The sequence below is a fragment of the Crassostrea angulata genome, chromosome 2 (assembly GCF_025612915.1).
Source record: "Crassostrea angulata isolate pt1a10 chromosome 2, ASM2561291v2, whole genome shotgun sequence".
In the NCBI taxonomy this organism is placed as follows: Eukaryota; Metazoa; Mollusca; class Bivalvia; order Ostreida; family Ostreidae; genus Magallana; species Magallana angulata.
Window position 1 is genome coordinate 1,659,035 of NC_069112.1, and position 17,176 is coordinate 1,676,210.

Consider the following 17,176-nt stretch of genomic DNA (forward strand, 5'->3'; position numbering starts at 1 on the left):
ATGGGATTTAAAGGTATTTTAACAATACATGTACCACGGGGGGGGGGGGGGGGGGATTGATAGATTGATGCTGATATGTAATATACAGTAAGTATTCCATACACAGATTTTTTTTTCAGTCAGAATAATGGATTATCAGACTTATCGTGAATACAAGATAATCGTTGAATGTCGCCAATAAAAATCAAACACAAAACACAGTTAACGTCCGTGACATAGATGTCAATGGCTTTCATTTGGTGTGTAGTACACAGTGTTGTATAAAGTAGGATACAACTACAACTAAACAGAGGGGAACTAAGGGTTAAGGAAACGTCTTTTCTGAGATAGTATATGATTGTGTTTTAACATTAAGGTCAAGATCTAGTAAATGATTCCAGAGTGTCTTTTAGGTGCTAGAACCATTATGACGTCATAATTGATTTGATGAATCTTTTACCGTATTTTACGGCTTTACTGAAATTATGTAGAAAATAAAACAATATTAAGACATTCTTTATTTAATCACGAGAAAAGTAATCCCGGTACATATATTCAATTTGTGATCATTTTAAAGAGGAGGTCAAGAGCTTTTTTAATGCCGTTTTTGGAGAGACTGTAGGCAATCTAGATATATTTAATTAGTCAAAAATGGACAAAAGTCCAAGATTTGTTACTTTTATCCTTCATATTTCATAGAAAATAGTTATTTAAAACATGATTTTTCATCGTATTTACCAAAAATTTTAAGCCCCGGTACACCCGATGAAACAAAGATATTGTTATGAAGCATCATTAAAAGAATTTATATCTTGAATTTCATAAACCTGTAGGCACCTTTCATTTACTAGATCTTGACCTTTACGTCATTGTTTTTGATGGATCTTTTTCATAATTAACGGCTTAGTGTGGAGATAATGAAACATTTTTTTTTTTGAAATTCTTTGCAAATTATTAAAATATTATTCCCATTTAATATGTTTCTAAAGGAGAGGGTAAGTTTTCTTTACGCAGCAAAAGTCTTGCAAAGGCTGAGAGTGTAGTTGAAAATGACCAATTCTGGAAACATATTTTTAACAAATATTCAAAACAATGTGAAAAAATACGTAAAAAGCATTGTATTTTCTTTTTTTTCCAAAACAGTTTATCAGAGACAATGATCAGAAGCAGCCGTGCTGAGAAAAGGAAGCCCTGTTTTAAGTTACCAAACAATTTCATTGTGTCCTGCCAAACACGAGGATGTTCACCAGTATTTTAAAGAATTTACCTCAATAGATTGTAGTTTCTTTTTTCGAGTCACGTAACGAGTCACTCACTGTGCAATAAACAAACATGTATTGGGGACAATGTTTTTGTAATGCGAAAAAAATATACATTTTTTTTCAATTCAAATAATAATAAAAAGAAATGGTTTGCGATCGTTCTTTTTATGCTTTGGTCATTTCTCTTGTCAACAACTTACATGTATTTGATAGTTAAGATATAATCCAAATATCAAAACAATCTTAGATCTGACATTTTAACCTTTATGCATGCACGTGTTTAAATTAGTAAAAAATATGTTCAAACTAGATAAGATCTTAAACACTAATAGAATTATCGCTTCAAAAACAGTTAATTAGAGGCAACTGTGCTGAGAAAATGCAGCACTGTTTTCTAGTACACAAAACAATTTCATTGTGTTCCGTTGTTATATAGTGCCTTTTCTCCCTAGCCATCTTTCCCCCCGGAAAAATGGCTATATAGCAGTTCTTCCCCCCGGAAAAATGGCTATATAGCAGTTTTTCCCCCAGGGAAAGCTGACTATATAGTGGGCTTTCCCCCTTTTTATAGCCAGATTACCCCCTCGGAAAACCTACTATATAGTGGATTTTCCCCCTTTTTTACATTCCGGCCATGTATATGGTGGACCATTCGGGGCAAAAATTTGCGATAATTGATATGATATTAATTTCTCATAAAAAGGATAATTATGGCATTTATTAATACATATAATGAAATAGTATTTCATGGTTTTTTAACCCCAAATATGAACTAAGGCACGCGCCTCCATAACATTCATGTGTCATCATCGTTTATTTAACCTGTTTTTACACCTTTTTATAACACCTTTTACACGGATTTCGGAATACCTCGAATCTTTTTCATCTAATCGATGCTTATCTACAGTTTCGACTTTCACGTTAAGAAAACGTGAGAACACATTTGAGTAAAAATACGCTGTGTAGCAACCTCTAATGATACAACGTCCACTAATGATATAATGTTTCATTAGTGGTCAGGATGTTGACCACTAATGATATAATTTTATCATTAACGAACAACCTAACCGTCCGCTAATGATATAATTTCAGATTTGTATCATTAGCGGTCAAAAACCGTAACCTCTAATGATATGGAAAAAAACTGAGAAATAAGTACTACCTTGACCACTAATGATATACATTTGCACACATTTTCAATTGCATTAGTGGATGGATTTGAAACCTTTAATGATATAACATGATAAAAGATTATATATATATATATATATATATATATATATATATATATATATATATATATATATATATATATATATATATATATATATATATATATATATATATATATATATATATGGGTTTGTTAATTATAGATTAGAACAACAAGGAATATCAATTAAAGTTGGTTGAATTAAAACTACTTAAACAATAGGGATCATGTCGTTGTAACAAAGAATATTAGCCCAAATAAAAAAATTGGCCCGCGTTTCATTTTTCAACATTGATTATTGATTCGGGGAGGGGTGGGGTGGGGTGGGGGGCTTTTTTAACGTTGAAAACTGAGACCAAAAGTCGTGAAATGTATACCCGGATTTCATTTTTCAACATTGATTATTGATTTGGGATATTGGGGGCGGGGGGGGAGGAGGGGCGGGGGCTTTTCTAACGTTAAAACTGCGACCAAACGTCATTTTTCAACAGCTCAAAAAAGGTTTTTTTCTAATCTTTGATGACCTCACGTTGAAAATTGACCAACTACAGGTTTTTGAACTGTCTCTGAAATGGAACTTGCTCTACCTAATTATTTTGTATATGATAAAAAATTTCAGCTCCATGTTTTAATTCCTAATATTGTCCGATATTCATGCCGATATGGATTTTTGTTTTTGTTTGTTTTTGTTTGGGTTTTTTTTCCCGATAGCAACAGTTTGTTATTAAGACTAAGAACTCTGTCTCTTGTTGTTAAACTGTGTAGATAGAGCTAAAAGGAATATATGTCAAACAACATCGTCTCAAGCCATGGTCCGGTGTCCGTTTATATATATAATCTCTCTCCACCATGATCGTTCATGTTGACCGTGGTTTGCTAAGATTGTCAAACCAATACCGGCCGTTTATGTTATATTTCCGGTAAATCGCTTCAACTTTAATTTATTTTGAGAAGTCATGATAATTAACTGACAGCACAATAATGAGCAGTTTTCATATTTTTATCAGACAAGTCGCGATCAGTGATTATTTAATTAATTCAACTTAACAATAACTTTTCTTAAACTTGCAAGATTAACAAAATTATGATTAATAAGCTACTTATCTTGATTTGACAGAAAAAAATATTGTGTTCAATACAGATACAAACACTACACAGAAACTTTTTCGTGGGTGTGTTTAGGGAGTATTGGACATTTATGACGCATTCGCCGGCGTAACGAGGAATCTTGACCCGGGTTGAAATTTGACCCGGATATCATTTTTCAACGTTGAAAAATTGATACCAAAAGTCATGAAATTATACCTGGGGTCAGTTTTCAACAGCTTGAAAACTGACCCTGTTGAAAATTGACTCCGACTTCAGAGTTTTGAACTGTCTTTGAACAGAAGTGTAACTTCCTCTTCACAGTTTAATTGTACATGTGTGTACTTAAAAGTTTCGGTTTCAAAACTTTAACTCTTTCATACTATCCGCTATATTTGCCGTTTTGGGTAATTTGACATTTCAAAGGTTGATTTTTCTGACTTCAATCATTTAATATTTCATTTGACTGAAAACGTGGTATGTAGCAACCTCTTTTATTATACTTTCATGTTAAATACTGAAATCTGATTGGTTTAGACGCAGTTGATAATTTGTTCTATTACCCTCAGCGTTAGCAACACACTTGGCAACGGGTAACACAACGAATTGTTACATGCGCGTAAATTATGCGCGTACAGTTCGCCGTAGAATTCACGTCATTTCTATACAAAAACAGAAAAATTTCTTTAAAATTAAGACATTCAGTATAATAAAATAAATAGTGCCTATTTGGGAGGATAACAGTTGAAATTGACACCCCTCGAAAACCATTGTCAACCTCCGCTTCGCGTCGGTTGACAATGGTTCTCTCGGGGTGTCAATTTCAACTGTTACCCTCCCAAACAGGCACTATTTATATAATGATACACTGTCCACTAACGATATAATGTTGCATTAGTGGACAGAATGTTGACCACTAATGATATAATTTTATCCAACCCGGGTCAATTTTCAACCCGGGTTAACATTTTTTGTTACACCGACATAATCACCATTGTTGAAGTAGTTTTAATTCAACCAACATTATTTCATATTCTTTGTTGTTCTAAGGTATAATTAACAAACCCACATATTCAACTTAACAATAACTTAGTGATTCAATTGTGCTACAGACCATAATAGCAAATAGTCTTGTGTTGTCTATGGTTTAATTTTAAAATTCTTCAGAAATATTTTTTTTTACAAGCTAACCACTTTGAGTTTAATATACCCGGTAATCATTTTTGGTACAAGTTAACTATATCTGGTCAATCACTCACTTCCTGTCAGCCTTACTGACCAGTCCGGTCTCACTTTGTCAATCGTCTTCAATCTTGTTAGATGCGTGCCTCGAACCACTAAGTAAGTCTTTTTTATTGAAGTAATTGCTCAAATTTGTTAGTATTAAATTGTATTTTTGAAGTATAGTTACAGATGGAAATTTATTTTACAGATAAAACATTCTTAAAAGTATGGCACACCATTATGGTCTTTAAAGTAATTTACAGTTAAAGGTTTAAAGTTAAATTCTATATTTTCCTATTTAGTAATTTGTTATTTCTATTTGTTGTAGTTTTTACCAATATTATTCATGACGGCAACGTTTCCACACAAAATAAAATATGAAACCCGTGTGACTTTTGTTTGCGTTATGCAAGGTTAGCTATCTGCCTGCACCAGGCAGAATAAGTCTTATGAATTGGACCTTTTTCATGTTAATAAAATCCCGCTAAAAGTTTATCAATAATGTTTTAATATCGTAAAATTGCTTTTCTTTAAACTTTCTTCAACTAAAAATATTTAGCACAACTCCTTTTTAATTAATGATAATCAATTTGGATCTTCAAGTAAACAGACGAAGTCATAAATGGTATGTATTTTGTCTGTATGCGACTATTTCAGTTCAAGTAAAAAGGCAAAATATCAGGGTAATGTCAGAATGGTGTATTGTAAAGGGCAAAATACATGTATATGATCAATTAACGCCCCCCCCCCCCCGCCCCCACCAAAAAAAAAAAATTAACCAATCCTTATGCAGTATCGTATGAAAATCAAATCAAATATAAATATATAATTTTATATTAAATTATATCATATTATATCATTAAAGGTTGCAAATCCATCCACTAATGCAATTAAAAATGTGTGCAAATGTGTATCATTAGTGGTCAAGGTAGTCCTTATTTCTCATTTTTTCCCATATTATTAGAGGTTACGGTTTTTGACCGCTAATGATATAAATCTAAAATTATATCATTAGCGGACGGTTAGGTTGTTCGTTAATGATAAAATTATATCATTAGTGGTCAACATCCTGACCACTAATGCAACATTATATCATTAGTGGACGTTGTATCATTAGAGGTTGCTACAACGCTGGTTTGGAACTTTAATTTTCCAATGTATTACCATCTCTGTATAAGCTTCTCCGAGGGAACTAACTGTATTATCTTGACTTAATTTTGTAGACTAAGAGGAAGGGAATAAAAAGTGGAAATGTTTTACTCCCTTCGTCCAAAAGGCTATCAATATTAAATTAATATCGTTCGAATTGACGATCTTAAAAACAATAATATATTTCTTCTTCTAAATATCAAACGGGAGACAGGGTGCAATGATATGATCAGAACTGAAATGTTTTAGTTTTATTTTGATTGATTGCATGGGGTTCTAAATCATGGGTAAGGGGTATTTTAATTGATTATATATTAAAAGCAGTTGAAAAGTTAGTGTTTACAATTTTGTTTTAAAGTTACGCATATTCATATTTTTTAGCATATTTTTTACGAAACGCGAGATTTTATGATGTAAACATTTTGTTTAAAAAAAGGAAATGTCTTCACAACCAGAACTATGTCGGTATCTTTGCTGGTTACTTTGGAAAATGTGAAATGGAGCCTAAACTAACCTTATGTATATATTTACACTCAGTATTTGTTAATTTTCCACTTTTAAGTTTGCAACGTGATTTATAAATATACAATTTTGAAAACGATGCCATATAAATCAAGATATACGATTCACTTACCTAAAAATCGTATATAACTATTTGTTTCATATTTTTGTAATAAAGATTTACTTGTGTACCATATTATTTCTTCGAACAATGAAACAAGGGTAATTAAAAAAAAACCAAACCCCCAAAAAACCAACACATCTATTGTGATGAGCTGACTTACTTTTTTTTAAACATAAGCTTGGTCTTCTAATCAACTAACAAGTTAAAAAAGTCGTATACATGTATGCGCTTAGGTTGGTTATTTATTTTTGATTTTCGGTTGCTCCTTTTATGAATAAAAGTTTATTGATTTATTTATATAGTTACTTATTATATCATTAGTCATCTTATGAATTGGTTAAATGTTTTGAAGAATAATGAATTTACCTGCGTACCTTTTTAAAAAAATTGTTCGTAAAATTTGGACAATATATGATATGGGCGCCTTAGATGGCCCCCTAAAATGAACATCGTCGTTTTACTTCAATTCTTTTTTTTCTTTGTACAGATATATATGTGATGTTTATACATAATGTTCAATTTGATTCAAGTGCTCACATTTAAGAAATTTGACATCGTAAAGACAACCTTTTCCCGCCATTTTTGCAATTCTAGCTTAAAACAGCTTGTTTTCAAGCAGTTTTTCTTTCAGAAAACATAGAGCGCATGCTTGAACAAACAAAATATTTTAATCAGAGATATATATAGCCAAGACTTATAAGTAACAAAAAAATATCTTTGTTCAAGCATGCGCTCTATATTTCCCATTCGTAAACGGATAAGAAAAATGTCAATTTTTGACCGATTTTGATTGAATTGTAGTAATAGCGTTACTTCTGACGTCATATACTGCAAGTGAGTGCAAAAAAATCAAATGAATAGGTAAAAAATATATTTTAAATCAACTCTTCTAAAAAATAACATAACATTTTACTGTACCCGAAACACTTTAAAAAATTGCGAATTATGGGGGCCAAATTTAAATCATATTATATATAGTTCTTAAAAAAGAAAAGCAGAATCGTAATTTTCAATCATTTTGATAAGGAAATATATGAGCGATTGTGTATTTTAAAATGATGTTTTTACTTTTGATGACCGTAAAAATATGTTCATGTGGTCATCTTTAGTTTTTGAGATATGGGGCCCTAAAAAATACATTTTCTTTATAATTGGATTTCAAACATCGGGCTCGAAAACAACAAAGGCCCCTACCCTGCAGGGGGGCTAAAAATTTTCAGTGTCATCTACTAGTGGTATAACACTATCACTGTGAAAATATGGTTAAGTGGTCATCTCTAGAATATAGATTCGGATCCCCACTTATAGAACACTATTCAATTATTATAATGGGGTTTTAAACATCGGGCCCTGAAACATCAATGGCCCCTACCCTGAGGGCTGAAATTTTCAGAGTCATCTACAAGTGGTAAACCACTGCCACTATGAAAATATGGTGATATGGTTATCTCCAGTTAATGAGACATTGGACCCTTAAGAATATGCACTATAATCATTATAATAGGATTTTAAAAATCGGGCTCTGAAACATTTGAAACAAAATCTCTTTAAAACAGAGGTTTAGCCTGGATGAAATTTTCAAAAACAGACAGACAGTCTGATAGATTTATCAAAATATTCTTAAAACATTCTCGCTTAGTACAATTTCAGAACACAGAATTATGCATATAGGTGTATAACTTGTAAAACCAATTAAGTATTTTTTCCCAAATAATTACCTAAATTAAGTTTTAGTGTAATTCCATTACACAGATGTTCAATTTTCAGCATAGTCTATAAAAATAATAAATCGGCAAAACGAAACTTATCCTTTATAGATGAATGCAGTTGTACATGTATGCAACCTGGGAGTGTAGAAACATTAACTTTAATCCTTACTGGACTTCCATCAATATTTTTTATAAAATCTGAACCAAAAACGTGAGGGAGAAACCCTACTATGGGGGAAAAGCTACTATATAGTAGCTTTTCCCCCCAGGGGGAAAGGCTACTATATAGTAGGTTTTCCGGGGGGAGAAGCTACTATGGGGGAAAAACTGCTATACAACACCGTCAAACAAGAGGATTTTCACCAATATAAGTCTGATGTTTTATCTAATGGTTGTTAGTTATTTAGGACTTTTATGTTTAGCTAAAACTTAAATCAACATAATGAATACTAGTAAGTTAAAACATTATATACACTGATTTTACCACCAAAAAACTGTAGTTTATTTCAAGTAGTCGATTAATTGGATTTTAGTCAATGATTGGTGAATAGTTTCGTGCTAAATATTTAATAAGTTTCCCTTGGAATTAGATTCAGGTCGAAATAAAGATGGCGTTGTGTATTGTGTCAACAAAGTTTGCAAATATGTGATAAACATTTTGACTTACCACAATGACAGTGCAAATAGGTGATTAACTTTTTGACTTACCACAATGACATTGCAAATATGTGAAAAACTTTTTGACTTATCACAATGACATTGTAAATATGTGTAAACATTTTGACTTACCACAATGACATTGTAAATATGTGATAAACTTCTTGACTTACCACAATGACAGTGCAAATATGTGATAAACATTTTGACTTACCACAATGACAGTGCAAATATGTGATAAACTTTTTGACTTACCACAATTACATTGTAAATACGTGATAAACTTTTTGACTTACCACAATGACATTGCATTTCAACTTAAAAACACGTACGTGTGGATGTTTAGTCCACTTTTTGATATCAAATGATTACATTAAAACAAAGCATTAACACAATACTTAAACACATATATACCGGTAGTCTGTTACAAGATATTTACGTAGCACATTTGGGCGATTTTTAATATGAAAAAACACATATCTGTAAAAGAAGTGTAATTGAAATGTATGTAAAGAAAAATATCCAGGATTCATTCACTCATTATCATTTTTTTTTCACTGGGAAAAATTCACAGGGACCAACAATGATTTCTTACGGAGATTTATAATGGGGAATGTTGACGTGCATTCTGCATTTGGAAGTCACTCGGATTACCTCGCACATTTTTCAAACGTTATCATCTGTATCTGTTGCAATACATAATCCCCGTAGACATCATATCTTTAACCATGTTGGGAAATCTGATAGGTTAGAGGAAGCGTTTCAAAGGAGAAATTTTGGATTTTTTACTATTCTTATTAAATTATTACATCTGTAAACATGGTTACAACAACAGCAGTTGCAATAATTTGTTCCTCCATTTTGTTTTACGTTGGTTTACTTAATTTGCCGAATCACTGTTCTACGCCGGTCATGTGACAGGTACATTATTAACCACTGAGTTCACTACGGATTGTTCCGTGTTCCCGACTACGACAAATAGCACACGTCGGGTGTGGTCGGTCGGTAGAGAATGCTCACTTCTCCATGACACCTGATCTGACCTCTAATTTTTTTAAGAGGTCCGTGTTTTCTAAATTTCAAAATTTAATTCTTTAAACGGGGCAAGTTTCTGACAAATAGATTGATAAAACTAACTTATCAACATTCTCAATTCAAGTCATCATTTCGGTCTATTGTCGATACAACTACCTGGACAACAAGTCTGCAAATCAACCAATGAAACAAGTTTTAGTTCTTTCTCTTCCTCCACGACTCTTGCACGACTATTCCTATTCTTCTTATTTTTGGCTTTTTTTTCTTGCAATAACAATCCTTAGATATCTGTAGACTAGACATGGCGGTCAGCGTGAAAGCTTCTGTAACAAAATCAAAATTTCAAGTTGTGATCGAAAGAAGAACAGATTGGTGGATGTTGCTTTATATATCATTACATAGAAATTTAACTTGCAAGCGCAACAATTCCAATAGAAACAGCCACCATAAAGACTTCTAGTAAATATGTCGCACGTCACGGGTTCAAGGACGGGGCCTGTTCATTGCAACCAATCAGAAACGACACTTCCCCAATTAACAGCCAATATGTGTTATTCAGCATCTAGAAGATAGAGGTAGGATCATGTGCCTAGAAGGAGTGAGCATCCTCTGCTGATCGGTCACACCCGCCGTGTGCTCTCTGTCGTATTCTGCACCTTCTCAATGTACAACTACATGTATTCAATCGAAGTGGATAACATCTTACATCTTAGACAAAAATGGTGGTCAAACTGAATGTGGTAATCCTTATTTGGTTGAATGATATGAATTATAATTTTGTTAACCAAAAATTATATGTTTGAAATTAAAAATTGAATATTTTTCTGGATGTTATCACTATAGAAGACTCGTATTAAAATTAAAGTAAAACAACTCCTGTGCTTAAATTTTGAAATATTTCATTATTTTAAAAATGCTTATATACTTTTATTGTTAATTTATAATTCTTATTTCATAAAGCAACCTTGACAGGACGTACATAGCCTTTTTCTCAGTGTTTGCGAAGGATCCCTCATAAAAATTTGAAATAATATAACGACATAACGACAAAATATAACGACATGCCACACTCTAGCTTGTGCTCCCGTATAAACATAATATGACCATTGTCTTAACTGATACTGATTCATAACCATCATCAATATCATATTTGAATAAAAAATGTTGGCAGATTTTATCAAAAAATATTTTTTCATACACAAAAACACCTTTCCATTATGATCGATTGAAATAGAAATTGCAATACAAAATACAAATGATTAAATACAAAAAAAAAATACAAATATCCTTATTGTTTTTAATAATTTTGATTTATTTTTTAATAACTCCAACTAATATAAGATTTTCATACAAATCACTATTAAGAAGTGAATCAGGTCCGCCATCCTTAAGGCATACAATAGTATATTTAATAATTCACAATATCTTTGCGTTTATTACGATGAATCAAAAAAATCGGTAATCTTTGAGAAACTTCTTATGTTAGCTTTACAGTGCAAGCATTGCTTGGTAAGTGTTAGCAAATCACGATTTATTTAATTCCATGCGACATATCATCGAACACGATCTAGAAAGGTAGAGTGTCGTGTTTTGAAGAAACGATTTCTTCTTTGCACTTTTTGTTTTTCTTACAGAAATGGATTCAGAATAAAAAGTTTAAACGTTTTTGAAATATTAAATCAAAAGAACTGTAAACGTTTTTGGAATATCAAATCAAAAGAACTTTAAAACTCGAAACCATCAATGATTTATTCCACATTAAAAATACAACAGACAATTGGACACAGATATTGACCACATAAAGGACATGAAAACAACAAGTGTTTCATAAATTTAAAGAACTGAACATTCATTTAAAACAGCATAGCATTAAGCAATGATTTTGTATAACAACACACATCAATGTTTCTTACGGTTTTATTTTAATTAGAAACTTATTTTCATGTACAATGATAATTATGGACAAAGCAAACTTGTCTTGTTGTCTACGTGAACACAGACAATGAACATGCATGATAGAGTAGGCGGACAGGAGGGACTATATCGTCCTCAAAGCAGCGTTTATATCCTGGTCATGAAAGCAACCGTAAAAATAATGACTAATTAAACATAATTAATCAATCACATCTGTCAAAGAATTCATAAGCTTACATCACATAATCCTTGAGTTTGCAAAAATAGAGAAAAAGCCTTCTATTAATTAGTAGCTATGATTACATTATCACATACAATTAATGAGCTACATATTTGTCGTAAATGTTAACGTTATTACGTACATACACAATTAATATTCTACAGATTTTTCGTAAGTGTTATACTTTGTACAACATGTAGTAGCTATAATCTCTTTACCACATACAATAAGGACCTACACATTTGTGTAAATGTAAACGTTACGACATACAAGTAATGATCTAGAGATTTGTCGTAAATGTAGTAATTTGAAAGCAACCAATCCGAAAATGTCGAAGATCCTGGTTAAAATTCCAATATTAACGTACACTTTTTTACACGGTGTACAAAGAAATTGATATTTCTGCTGTTATCTTTAAAATCTCTTAAACATTCTCTATAAAAAGTAAAAAATAATTTTTGATCATATTACAATTGGCACGATATGACGTAACAATGTCACGTTACGTTTGAGTCATATATTGCCCATTTCGACATTCCTTGTATTTCTGTGATCACGTGGTCTGTCTTTTCCCTCGCGGGGATTATTTTTACCATTGATATAATACGGTCCAGGGTTCTTCACGGGTCCTCTCTTTTTATCATTCTGTAAATCAAAGATATTTAGTTATGATATTTTGAAAAAAAGAATTATGTTGAACCACTTATTAAGTTTCTCGTCTTTTAATCGATTTGTTTGTATTTTGAACATTCTCAATATCCACATCTCCAAATTACAACACGATCTTTAGCGGGTTGTTATACTAATTTACACTTTAACAGATCATATATATCATGCAGCTATTGTATCAGTTTAAAGGAATACCGTTCTCTGTACATGTTTAAATTAATTCTTTCTTTGATTTGAAAAAGTACACGTGTCCTTATTTGTTTACTGTACAACTTACCCTTCATATATAGAGCACTCCTCTGTTTTAATCGTTTGTTTATATCCTTATATAATTACGCACCTGGTTTCTAATGTATAACTATACAGCTGACTATTCTAGAACGTTCTCCTTTATTGATTTGTTAATCACGCACATGTTTTCTAATGTATAACTATATAGCTGACTATTCTATAGAATGTTCCGTTTTATTGATTTGTTAATCACGCACCTGATTTCTGATGTATAACTATATAGCTGACTATTCTATAGAATGTTCCGTTTTATTGATTTGTTAATCACGCACCTGATTTCTGATGTATAACTATACAGCTGACTATTCTATAGAATGTTCCGTTTTATTGATTTGTTAATCACGCACCTGATTTCTGATGTATAACTATATAGCTGACTATTCTATAGAATGTTCCGTTATCACGCACCTGATTTCTGATGTATAACTATACAGCTGACTATTCTATAGAATGTTCCGTTTTATTGATTTGTTAATCACGCACCTGATTTCTGATGTATAACTATACAGCTGACTATTCTATAGAATGTACCGTTTTATTGATTTGTTAATCACGCACCTGTTTTCTGATCTTTTTGTGTTTGGGGTTTTCACTAGGAGTGTTTACAGAGCAGACTTTGATGAAGACACCCATTACAACCACCGCCCCCACGGCTATCAGCATTACACCCCACCAGTGTATCTGTAATAAAAAGCATACTTATACATAATGATCAACATCACATCCAACCAATGTACCTGTAAACAAAGCATACTTATACATGATAATCAAATATCACATCCAACCAATGTACCTGTAAATAAAGCATTCGTATCCATGATAATCAACATCACATCCAACCAATGTACCTGTAAATAAAGCAAACTTATATATGATAATCAACATCGCATCAAACCAATGTACCTGTAAACAAAGCATACTTATCAATGACAATCAACATTACACACCCGAGTGAATCTAAAACCACTTATACATTACACACCATCAGTGTACCTAAAAAAAAGCAAACTCCGATGCAGTCCCCCCCCCCCACTCCCTGTAAACACTTTTTTAAGACACATCCATGAAATTCATTACGAATCCCACCCGCGCAAAAGTGGGGTTTTTTATTATAAAATAAATTTTGACATGGTCCCTGTATGCACAGGTTTGCGGGAGTTATCGTTCTCTGCGCAATGCCTTGTGCAGTGTTTGCAGTTAAGTTTTGGCGCCATATATATGCAAGCTGTTCGGCGAGCAGCCCTTTTTTCTCCCACCAACCCAACCCAATTTTGCTTCCATTTAAAGTAGCATTATTTTGTGGCTGCACAGCCTTTTGTATGTTTGGTAATTTTTGTAATAGTGTGTGTGGGGTTTTTGAAACTATTATTTTTCTCATATCCTTTAATCATGTTTTACGTGTATATGCGTTTGATGTTTTTTTGTCAATAACTTTTACGCCACTTTGATTGCAGATTTATTTTCATTTAAATATGATGAATACTTTTTTTAATTGAAGGCAATCACTATTTGGACTACTTTCCCATTTCTTCAAGGAATATACTTCAATTTATTCTTAAAGAACATCCCCTTAAACAAATATGGGACAGGTAAAGAGATGCATATCAAATTCCAAACGAATTTTTTTGAATTGGCATTCATTTTTTTTCTATGAAAATATAACGTCAATGTGACTCTACAGACACAGGAGTTCTAAGTATAAACTCGATTTTTTTATGTTCTTAAAATAGATCCAATGCCGACTGATAAAATAAGGGTACTCTATCTGAGGCAAAGTTACAACCTAAATGATCAAAATTCAAACTTTTTCTCAACAAATGGTTGTAGAGATGACAATAATGAATCCCCTTCATAGTTTTCCGATTTTTAAATCATCAAAATAAGTATGTAGGTGTCCAGTTCGACAACTGTTTTGAGTGATTAAAAAGGCATTGTCCTCTTCTTGTGTGCATACTTTTTAAACAAAATGACATATAGGACTTCATAATTATTTCATTTATATCTTTTGACATCATTTTTGGCCAGTTGTGGACAGAAACAAGCTAGCTCAAGAAATGTTTACATTATTATTCTCAAATGTACAAAATGGCCGCACATCCCCCTTAAATTAGATATCTTTTAAATAAGAACACAATCACAATGATCCTGAAACAAACAACACCCTTGATGTTACTCAAAGTTAGACAAAAACAGGTCTTATGTTAAGAAAATGAAACTGTATTTATTTATATTTATCATATATTGATAAACATTCTGAAGAAAGACAAACAAAAAAATACGGAGATTTCAATGAGAAAACATGTACTCACAATAATCCAGTCTTTGATAGACGAAAGGGTCTCTTCTCCAAAAATAAGGTTCTTCAATCTTTCTAGGGGCCCGTCATTGTCGACACCACGACATCTGTGAAATACGTCACAATAACCGCGATAATTGTCACAAGGAGTGCCTGAAATGTAACAAAACGTCACAATTACAGCGGTAATTGTCACAGGTCGTGTCTGAATTGTAACAATACGTCACAAAAACCACAGTAATAGTCACAGGGTGTGCCTGTAATGTACTTATACGTCACAATAACAACGGTAATTGTCACAGGGCTTGCCTTATATGTAATAACACGTCACAATAACCGCGGTATTTTTCACAGGGCGTGCCTGAAATGTTTAATACGTCACAAGGTGTGCCTGAAATGTTATAATACGTCACAATAACCGTAGTTGTCACGGGGTGTGCCTGAAATATTATAATACTGCGGTAATTGTCACAGAGTGTGCCTGAAATGTAATAATATGTCACGAATACCACGGTAATTGTGACAGGGTGTGCCTGGAATGTAAGAATACGTCACAATAACCGCGGTAACTGTCACAGGGCGTGCCTGAAATGAAATAATACCTAACGAAAACCACGATAATTGTGTGTGCCTGAAATGTAATTATCTGTCAATGGTGGTCATAAATGGTAACAATGCAAAATTTATTTTTTAAACAACAAAGGATAAGCTAGAGATTTTAAAGTTATGTGTTTCGTTCGCTATGTAAGGTTATGCTGACATACCACCATAATTATCGAATAGTTATGAAACTGCCTGGTTAAACTCTGCTATGATGAAGCAAGCACTAAAACAATACAAGTTATATTTCATTATCTTTACATCAATGAGATGATGAATATCTCAAAAGGTCCGCTTAAATAATGGAAAATAGGATAAAAACATTTCAGATGATTTTGTTTGACATTGACCTATGACTAACAAATTTTCTGTTTGACATAGAACTTTACCTCAAGCTTAATACCTCGTTTTTGTTAAATTTACGCAAGATTACGCCAATGGGAAATCTATCCTTGCAACTTGGCTTAAGGTCGCTACACACCCTATACCCATATGCTCAGTTTAGGTGAAGTATGAGTCATATAGGTCTAAAGAGAGAGTATATATGGTAATCATGCTATGAAACGTTTTTGTGTGGTCTGATTATGACATTTGCCCTTGACCTAAAGGGCAGTCTTTTAGTGTATTGTAAGCCAGATTGGACTGAGGGGAGAGAATATATGATCCTTACAAAGATTGAAAAAAAACCTGATTATGCTATGACCTTAATCGTTGACCTTAAAACCGTTAAACTTGGTTCTATGTAAAGTTTAAGCCAGATTGTGTCAAAGGAAACAAAGATATGTTTCGGACAAGTGATCTTGGAGGAAAAGACGGACATACTAATCACTATAGGGCGCCTGCAGAGCAGGGCTCTAATTAGGAACCTTGCAATGAAAATATGTTTTTTATATTTTAAGAAGGGCAGACTTATCACTATAGGGCGACTGCAGAGGAGCGGGGCCCTAATTAGGAACTTTGCAATGAAAATATAGAAAAGTTGGCAAAATAAAGAAGAGATGTATCACAAAATATACTTTCTTGATTTAAAGAGTATAAAACTACAAGACTCGAATTAGACATAATGAATACCTGCAGCTACTGAGATTTCTTTCTTAGCATCCAATCTTGAGTAATTTTTCACTTCATCTACAACAATTTTAAACTCGTGCGGAATATGTTTATCGTCTGAAACATAGCATGTATCATTTTCATCTGAAAAAGAAATTAAATCATTTCAATATTATTTTTATATAATAGCAAAATTA

The 17,176-nt window shown here is 32.5% G+C and overlaps 1 protein-coding gene across 2 annotated transcripts in view; it reads right to left on the reverse strand.

Moving 5' to 3' along the window:
• Window positions 1-12,457: 12,457 nt before the first annotated feature.
• The window catches only part of LOC128171357 (disintegrin and metalloproteinase domain-containing protein 10-like), a 28,392-nt gene continuing 23,673 nt past the window's right edge, over window positions 12,458-17,176 (reverse strand). For both annotated transcript variants that reach the window (XM_052837131.1, XM_052837132.1), the window contains exons 15-18: window positions 17,001-17,123; window positions 15,343-15,482; window positions 13,592-13,714; window positions 12,458-12,718 (exon numbers count right to left, since the gene is read on the reverse strand). In XM_052837131.1, coding sequence (XP_052693091.1) covers window positions 12,587-12,718; window positions 13,592-13,714; window positions 15,343-15,482; window positions 17,001-17,123 — 518 coding nt within the window. In that variant the 3' untranslated portion in view covers window positions 12,458-12,586. The remainder of the gene's footprint in view (window positions 12,719-13,591; window positions 13,715-15,342; window positions 15,483-17,000; window positions 17,124-17,176) is intronic.